General features: G+C 55.8%; 1 protein-coding gene across 1 annotated transcript; it reads right to left on the reverse strand.

The window, feature by feature from the left end:
* Positions 1–242: 242 nt before the first annotated feature.
* Positions 243–8,344, reverse strand: LOC114078792 (archaemetzincin-1). Its single transcript, XM_071605564.1, has 6 exons — positions 8,041–8,344; positions 6,409–6,576; positions 3,505–3,633; positions 3,019–3,188; positions 2,448–2,624; positions 243–788 (listed from the first exon to the last, which is right to left on the reverse strand). Exons 1-6 carry the CDS (start codon positions 8,342–8,344, stop codon positions 243–245), a joined length of 1,494 nt encoding a protein of 497 aa, XP_071461665.1.
* Between the last annotated feature and the right edge of the window lie 717 nt (positions 8,345–9,061).

A 9,061-nucleotide genomic window follows, 5' to 3' on the forward strand; every position in this document is an offset into this window, starting at 1 on the left:
GAGAGGGGCAGGGTGCTCCCCAGGCTGCCATGGGGGCCCTGGGACCAGGCTGTGCTTTGGGGTAAGCAGTGGGCACAGGGACCCAAGGAGCCAGCTAGAAGCAGCCTCCTCATTCTGAGGGCTTCTGTTAGCGCTGCTGGGCTCACCATGCCCTTGGTGGCTGGACAGCAGTGGTCAGTTGGTGTCCTGGGGAGAGACGCCAGGCGCTGACTTTTCTGCAGGGGACAGGCCATCTTGCTGCACTAACTACCCCCCTCCCAGCGGCAGGGGGAGGACTCGGCCTTGGGGAGTCTGCGTGTGCTCAGCCGCCGCCTCAGGGAGGAGAGCTTGTCCCCCAGGGCCTTGCGCAGCCCTGCACTGTCCCTGACACAGGGCAGGTCTTGCCTGGTAGCCGGGAGTTGCCCTGTGAACATCTCCCACCGGTCCAGGGCATCCACGGCCCTGTCCACCTGTGCGAGCTCCTCCTCGGCCACTTCCCGTTCCAGGGCCTGGATACATGTGGCCAGCCACCGTCCGTGCTCCTCGATGGCCTCCACAGGGCCCTCAAGCTTCGGCAGAGCCTCTGAGGCCACCAGGGAGCTCTGCCCATCCTCGGGTCCCTCAGGGAAGGCATGACTCCATGCGTCAGGGGTGAGGGGCTCTGATAGGCTGGTGACAGGCTCTGAGTCGCTCTCACAGCACATGCCAGAGTCTGCGCTGAAGGGTGGGGTGTCCTCCGACATAGATGGCTCTCCTGCCTCCTGGCAGGGCCACGAACCTGCTGCTGCCTGGGTCCAGGTGTGGAGTCTCTGCGAGGGAGAAACAGGCTGAGTTCTCTCTGGTGGGCACTTGTCTGGCCAGCAAGCAGCCCGAGGACCCAGCTGCATTCAGTCACCTTGAGGCCCGTGGTAAGCTGATGCCACCTGGGCCCTGCTGCCCAGCACTGCTGGGGACTGGAGTCCAGGCTGTGCCACAGCCAGACGTTCCAGGTCCCAGGAGCCTGCTGTTCACGTTTCAGGAACTGGGCACCTCTTGCTAACCCAGCCCTTCCTCAAAGCTGATGATTAAAGTCAGAAAATGTTAAGGCAAAAGAAACACTCAAAACACATCACCCCTAAATGTTTCACCATGGCCTCCCATTACCTGTGCTCCTGAGGTCCCCTGTGTGTGCCATGTCTGCAGGATGGGCGTCACAATGAGCAGCACTTTCCAGCTCTGCTCAGTCAATCAGTGGACACTGGCCAGCACCACAAAGCTGGGCTTTTTCTTTGAGCAGAGACACTGGCCCTGGGTGGCTCCATGGCTCTTAGAGTCCTTGGGCCATCCCAGGACATGTGGGAAATCTCCTGCATAGCTCCCCACCTACTACAGTCATTGGCCCACCAGGTCCCTGAGCCTTGTCCTAAGAGGGGACTGGCTGCCCCCAATGGCCCAGCCATTTCAGGGAGCACCATGGGAGGAGAGGCTGCACCCACCACCTCAGCCCTCAGAGCTCACCCAGGGTCTGTTGAACACCACACCCCCGCCCTCAACTGGGTAAAGTTCTAAAAGTTCCCATCAGATGGTTGAATGAGCCCCAGATGAAGGACACAAGTAAGAAATCAAACCCTTTCACAGCCAGAGCTGTCTTCAATTCCCATTTCTCAGCCTTACCAGGACAATAAGAGCTGCCTCCAACCAAGCCCTTTGCCTGTGCCCCCGTGACTGGGCAGCTGGCCCATGCAGGGTGTCTCCACAAGTGACAACCACACCAGCTGCCCTGTTCTGCAGCGACACAGGCTCCTGGCTCCCCACTAGGGAAGAGCTGTCCCTCTGCTCCCAGGGGAGTCAGTGCTATAATCTGAAAATACCTGGCCTCTACTTCAGGCCTCCAGCATCACAGGGGACTGTTCTAATGCATCTAGGTGAGGACCCCATCCCACCAGGGAATTGTGACACCAGGGCAGGCTGAGAGCCACTACCCTGCCAGAAACTTGCATGAGGAAGGGGCTCCCCAGAACCATAAGAGTCCGGCCTTAAACCCAGTGAAGTTCTGACAAGTTTTTGTTTTCAAGTTGATAGGTCCTGTGCCTCCATCATAAATTTGTTTTCAGCCAGAAGTGGATTTAAAGAGAAATAGATCCAAGTTTCTGAGTTTGCAAACAAATCTCTCTATGGGAATAAAAAGGGGGACCGAGCTCCATGGCTATGCCATATGCTGCCAGCAGAGGGCAGTATCCCCTTCCCAGCACTGCCAGGAGGCAGGAGCACCTGTCCTGGACTGGGTTGGTCTGGTTCCCTCCTCCTTTCAGGGTTGGTGACCTGCCCTCCAGCCAAAGTGCAGGGTGCTCCCACTTGTCAGGTACCAGCCAAAGACTCAATCTGCCACCAAGGAGATCTGTGAGTCCCAGAGGAGCAGGACACAGCACAGGTCCTCTGCCTGTGTGTGGCTTCCCCTGGGCCAAATCGGGAGCCAGGGCAGCGCTCACCTTGTACCTCTCAGCAAGCCGGAAACCCAGGACGTGCTGCAGCTTCCTCAGGCAGATGGGGCAGAGGTCTGGGGGCCGCCGCAGGGCTTCATCCAGACTGAGCGCCCCTTGCATGAGGCATCGGAGCCAGCGGCAGCTCCCCAGGCCCAGGAGGTGGCAGAGTTCATGGCATGTGACCTGAGGGGGAAGGCCACCAGCCTTGTCTCACAACCCTGCCCTCTACCTACAGACCCCCAACCCCTGGTGAGGACAGACTGCTGGCAAATGGTCCAAGCACACCTTCCCCTCTGGGGGCTCAGGGGAAGCCAACAGCATGGGGCTTGGGAGCCAGGTAGATCATAGGTCAGATCCCAGCCATCCCCCAGAGCTATGTGGCCTTTGGCAAAACACTTGGCATCTATGAGCCTCGATTTCCTCACTCCGTAAAGTGAGGGACTGACCTCTTCCTGGAGAGAACTGGACAATATAACTGGGCAGGCAGAAGGCTCAGCCAGAGCCCACTATGACCTTCCTCTGAGGACACATCCATAGCTGCCCAGCCACCCACCCTCTTCCTGTCCCCCATGCCTACCTTGCAGCACTGTACCACCCCCAGGGCACTGAAGCAATGGCTCCTGCCTGTGTCCTGCAGCGGGGTCTCAGGGCCATTTGCTGCCTCCTCAAGCAGACCTGGATCAAGGTCATTGGGCCCCACCTGAGAGAATTTCCCTGAGAACCGGGCGAAGCTGCAGACTCCCACATCTGGGGAGAGGGAAGGACAAGGGGACTCAGTGGGCAGCCTCAGCTTCAGGGAGCCTGGACTGAAAGCAGCCCATCCTCTCTTGCAACCCAGGCATGGCCTGAGCATGAGCCAGTCCTGGGAGACCCTGCCCTGCCATTATGCCCACATGAAGGCCGGCCCTGAGGCAGCAGCCAAGCCAGCCTCTTGCCCAGGAATAGCAAAAATGTGGGGGAATCAAGATCACGCAGCTGTTTCCACAGGTGTGTGTCACCCTCCCCTGGGGCAAGAGCACATGCCAGGCTCCCTCTAGGTGGAAACTGCAGGGCCCCAGCTCACCATGCCCTGGGAGGGACTTGCTGAAGGTGAAGCTCCAGGTCTCGTGGGGGTACAGGTCAGAAAGCGTGAGGCCTAGCACACACAGTGCGTCATCTGGCTTGTTGTTCTTCAAAAAGGACAGGATACCATCTAGGAGGAGAGTGCTGGGGGTCAGGAGGTGGCTAGGGACCCATCTCCAGCCCCTGCTCAGGGCAGGCTGATAGATATGGAAATGGAGACATTATTCTGTATTAACTAGAAGGTCAAGGTCAGAATGAGAGACCTGAGCTGCAGTACTATTTTGGAGGACAGAGGAAGAGGCCACAAGCCAATGAATGCAGACATCCCTGGAAACTGGAAAAAGTGGATAGATTCTCCCCAGAGCCTGAGGAGGAACGCAGCCCGCCCACACCTTGACCTCCACGCAGGGAGACTCCTAACCCACAAAACTGTAAGACCAGTTGTGTGGTCATCAGTTACAGCAGTGATAGGGACCAACACTCCCCAGGAGTGTGGGCATGGGCAGGGCTGTGGAAGCCAGGACACAGTCAATGAGGGGCCCAAGGGAGGGAGAGGGAGGGCCCAGCCAGGTCCCAGGAAACCAGGAGAGTCTCTAGTGACTGAAGAGGGAAGAGAGGGCAGGGAAAGGGAGGGGGAAGGCCACCATAGAGAAAGTGCTTTCTGAGGAGCAGGGAGGCAAGGTGGTGGTGGGAGGGGCATCTCCACAGAGGCTGAGTGTGACCTTGACCAGGAGCCAGGCAGGGGAAGCCAGGTGAGAGAAATGCTGCAGGTGGGGAGCCGTATGGAAGGAGGGACAGAGTCGCCTCTGATTGTGTCTCCTCAGTGGAAAGAGTCAAGAAGGAGGGGGAAGAGCAGTGAGCACTTCTGGGGCACCACTGAGGGCCCTGGCCCTGCATCTCAGGGAGCCCACCAGCACATCCCATCGTGGGTGGAGGTTCAAGCAGGGGTGGACCATGCAGGGAGAGGAAGGAGATGCGGGAGAGGAAATGGGAACCAGGAATTCTAAGCTTAGGAAGGGACTCAAGAAACAAGAGGTAGATCAGGGGGTGAGGAAGGAACTAGAGACACAGGCAGAAGATGCTGGAGGAGGCCATGGGGGACACGCTCTGGCTTATGGAGATGATATAGCACATCATTGTCAGTGGAAATACAGCCTGAGCTATACATATAACTTTAAATTTCCCAAAAGTAAAAAAGAAAAGAGAACAAATTGATTTTAACAATATGTTTGATTTAACTTATTATATCCAAAATATTTTCTTACTCAATTTTTTTTTTTATAATTTAGGATTGAACCCAGAATACTCAACCACCAAGACACATTCCCAGCCTTCTTATTTTTTATTTAGAGACAGGATCTTTTTATTTTATTTTTTTTAAATATTTTTAATTTAGTTGTACACAACACGTTTATTTTGTTTATTTATTTTCACGTGGTGCTGAGGCTCGAACCCAGGGCCTCTTGCATGCTGGGCGAGCACTCTACCGCTGAGCGACAACCCCAGCCCTAGAGACAGGATCTTGTTAAGTTGCTTAGGGCCTCACTAACTTGCTGAGACTGGCTTTGAACCTGCCATCCTCCTGCCTCAGCTCCAGAGCCATTGGGATTACGGGTAAGCACCTGTAATCTACACTGCACCCAGCTACACACATACTCAAAATTTTTTAATTATGCTTTTGTTTGTTTTGATGCAACTGAGGATTGAACCCAGGGGCTCTTTACCACTGAGCCATATCCCCAGCCATTTTTATTTTTTATATAGAGACAAGGTCTTGCTAAATTACTTAGGGCCTCACTAAGTTGCTGACGCCAGCCTTGAACTTCCCATCCAGCTCCGGTGCCTGAAAGCTTCAGCCTGTAATCCCAGCTACTCCAGAGGCTGAGGCAGGAGGATCACAAGTGCAAACCCAGCATGAGACCCTGTTTCCAAAAAAAAAATTTAAAGGACTGGGGATGTAAATCAGTGGGTAAGTGCCCCTGGGTTCAATCTCCCTTACCACAATAAAATAAATAAAAAGAAGAGTAAACTAATTTGTCAAACAAAATGTCCAACAATCAAAATAACAAGGTGCACCAGGAGCAAGATAACAGATTTGGCAGAACCAACCAACACAGCCAGCTGGGCCCTAGGCAGATGCTGTGAGCTGCTGTCAGGGGACAGGAACCCTGCGTCCAACCACAAAAAGAAAGAATCCACTGGAAGCTACAGAACTGCCACTCAGGGTGACAGAATGAGGACTGGTGTGGTGAGGGGCACTTCAGACCCTGATGCAGAGAGTGCTGGAGGTGAGTGAATGGAAGTATGAAGGCTGGACAGAAATCTCAGCAGCAAGAGGGGAGCCCGTGGCAGTGTGGGCCACAGGCCAGTGAAGAAAGCCCGTGCTGAGCAGTTCCCAGAACATGAACAACACTGATCCACTCTTGCCAGAGAGCACCTGCTTGGGAACCTCCCTGGGCTTGCGTCTAAGTCTCCTGTCCACTCAGGCCTCATTCCTCGGCTGGCCTCACTCTCCAAAGGCCAACAACCTGCAGGCACAGATAGGGCCTCAAGGACCGGGTCATCTGGCCACAGGAAGGCCCTTGCAAAGTGAATGTCTGGAGCAAAGCTGAGCAGCTTTCAAAGGGTGCCCCTCACCTGCTCTGCATCCCAGGGAACACTCTGGGAGTGGGCCCTGAGCTGTGGGGCCAACTCCATAGACTGCTGGGTAGGAAGAGGAACTCCTTATTCCCATTCTGTCCAAAAGGTGGGGAAAACTGATGCCCCACAGAAGAGCAAACAAGTTCCTTCTGTCTCTGGAGCTCCTTCCTCCCCTTTTCTTTCCAGAATCGGCCTTTTGCTACACAGTGGGATGGGGTCTCGCTGGCCCTGCCCTGGTCTGGGCTCCGCCCCCAGCCTGGCTCACCTGTGTGGAGCTGCCGCTCACCAGAGTCCTGACTGGGGCGCGAGGAGCAACGGATGGACGCAGCCGCTACAGAGGGCAGGCACTTGACCCGCAAGCCCAAGAAGAAGGCCTCCACGCAGCTCCGCAGGTGGTCCAGCAGGGGGCATCCTGCCAGCTCCTCGCTCAGATCTGGGGGCAGAGCAGCTGGTCAGCCCCACTGTGCCCCCAAAGCATCAGGGAGCTGCCACCAACACTGGCCATCTGGGCAAACAAGGCCAGTGCCCAGACAAGAGGCCAGGAAACCTGGCATTGTGGTGCAAAGACTGAGATAGGAGGATTCCAAGTTCAAGGCCAGACTGTGTCAAAATAAAGAATAAAAAGGGCTGGGATGTAGCTCAGTGGTAATCATCCCTGGATTCAATCCCCACTATCAAAAAAAAAAAAAAAAACAGGGCTGGGGCTGGGGCTCAGCAGTAGAGCGCTCGCCTCTCACGTGCGAGGTCCTGGGTTCAATCCTCAGCACCACATAAAAATAAATAAATACAATAAAGGAATTGTGTCCAACTACAACTAAAAAATAAAATATTAAAAAAACAACAACAAAGGACAGGAATCACTGTCACACATGAAACTCAGGGAGGCAGGGACTTCTACAATGCTGCTAGAAGCCCATAAACTGACCAGGAGAGGCCCCCTAGCAGCGGGTGGCAGAAGCAAGCATGTTCCTCAGCTGCAAAAAGTCAGCCTGGTTGAAACAGGAGTGTAGGCTCACGCTGGAAAGCAAGAGCTTGGCAGGGCAGGGGGGGACACCACCAGATGGCATGCTAGGAGGACAGATAGACACAACCCAGGGTGGAGGCCATGGGAATGGTTGCGAGGTCTCCAGACCTTGGTCTCAGCCTGGACCTGGTAGAAATTCAGGACCCAGGCCCACCCCAGACCTCCCGCCCATCTTGGCAAGGTGCCATGTGTCCACATGTCAGGTAAGAGGCTCCCGGAGGTATAAGCAGGACACATAAAAAGGGTCTGGCCCCGCAGGGTCAAGAACAGAGTCTCAGATGTGGGATTATGTAGAGCAAGACCCCTGAAGCCTCCAGCACGCTGATCCTGAGCATCTGGGAGGGGGCTAGCATGGACCCCCAGGGGCTGTCAACTAGCCTGCTGAGGGCAAGGCCAGTAGAAGCCCAGCCTTCCTCTGGCTGGCTGCGCAGAAGGGTGTGACACAGCAACACCTCAGACAGAAGCTTGACATTCCTCTCCAAAGCCAAGTGCCACTTATGCCAGGCTGAGGCCATCTGCCTTGGCATGCTGACAGCACAGTGGCCGGCCCACCTCTGACCCTCCCCATTACCTGGCTGGGCTATTCTCTCGCCCCTCAGATCACCCTGTGTCCCCCAATCTCTTGACAAATGAAGAGCCCTGGAAGACAGCAGCCATGCCGGGGGTCCCTGAGTCCTGCTCCCCATGCCCACCTGAGGGTGGGATGGTCCCACGGCTCCAGGCTTTCTGACCAGTGTCAAAGATGAGTGGGGGAAGACAGGGCCTCCCTGCCTCGCCCCAATTCCGAACACACCCAATGCCACCAGCCCTAATTCCAGCCCTGCTTGGGGCTGTGCCCAAGCTGGTTCCCTGGCTCCAGCCCCCTCCCTGTACCTATTGGTTGCAGGTAAATGTGCTTCCGAGCCAGGCTCTGCTTCCGGTGCTGCAGGGAGGTGTGGAACGTCTGGAAGTCCTCAGGGGCCTCGGGGTGGCTCAGCAGCCAGTCAAAGGCCGAGTGGATGAGCAGTGTGCAAAAGAGGGTCCTCTGGGGATTGTAGGCCTCGGACAGGAACAGCCTCTCTGCCGGGGTGAAGGCCGAGGTGTAGAGCTGCTGCAGGCCGGCATCACTGGAGACCAGCGCATCCTTCAGGGCCCGAGGGCCGAAGCTGAACTCCTGGGCCTGTCTACACTGCAGCATGGTAGCCACACCCAGGAACTCCTGTTGCTGCCCATGAACTGCCCAGGAGACAATCACCGTCTCTTCTAGAATCTTCCCTTGAACTGACAGAAGTGGCTGCCAGGGGTTCCCAGCAGAAGGATGCTGGGCCAAGAGCCTGCGTGGCCCAGCCCTGCCTGGAACTGCACCTCCTTAGCAAAGCGAGGGAAGGCATGGGCACCTCCAGGCCTGCGGACACCCTACAGGGGACATAGAGCATGCCGCCGTCACCACTAGGCACACACAGGCCTGCTGTGTCAGGCACAGGGGAGCCCTACAGAGCCCCTGGATGCAGCACTTCCCCCCAACCAGGAACAGAGGGCACTCTTCTCTTTGTCCTTCGGGTAGACTGGGTAAATCTCCCTAGGCCTGGATTCTCCAGGCCTCACACTCTGCTGGAATCCCCGTGAAGGGCAGGGACCTTGTCATACACCCAAACTGTGTCCTGAGCCCTTAGAAAGAAGGGGGTGCATACCTGTAATCCCAGAAGCTCAGGAGGCTGAGGCAGGAGGATCACAGGTTCAAAGTCAGCCTCAGCAACTTAGCAAGGCCCTAAGCAACTCAGCGAGACCCTGTCTCTAAATAAAAAATTAAAAGGGCTGGGGATGTGGCTCAGTGGTTAAATGCCCCTGGGTTCAATCCCCAGTACAAAATAAATAAATAAATAAAAGAAGGAAGGGGTGTATAGGAAGAGACCCC

Source organism: Marmota flaviventris, chromosome 19 (assembly GCF_047511675.1).
Source record: "Marmota flaviventris isolate mMarFla1 chromosome 19, mMarFla1.hap1, whole genome shotgun sequence".
Taxonomy (NCBI): Eukaryota; Metazoa; Chordata; class Mammalia; order Rodentia; family Sciuridae; genus Marmota; species Marmota flaviventris.

Coding starts and splice junctions, on each gene's coding strand:
- LOC114078792 (XM_071605564.1), bottom strand. CDS start 8,344: ATGCTGCAGTGTAGACAGGCCCAGGAGTTCAGCTTCGGCCCTCGGGCC. Junction 3,189..3,504: donor CAAGTCCCTCCCAGGGCATG/GTGAGCTGGGGC, acceptor CCCTCTCCCCAG/ATGTGGGAGTCTGCAGCTTC. Junction 789..2,447: donor GGCTTGCTGAGAGGTACAAG/GTGAGCGCTGCC, acceptor TCTCCCTCGCAG/AGACTCCACACCTGGACCCA.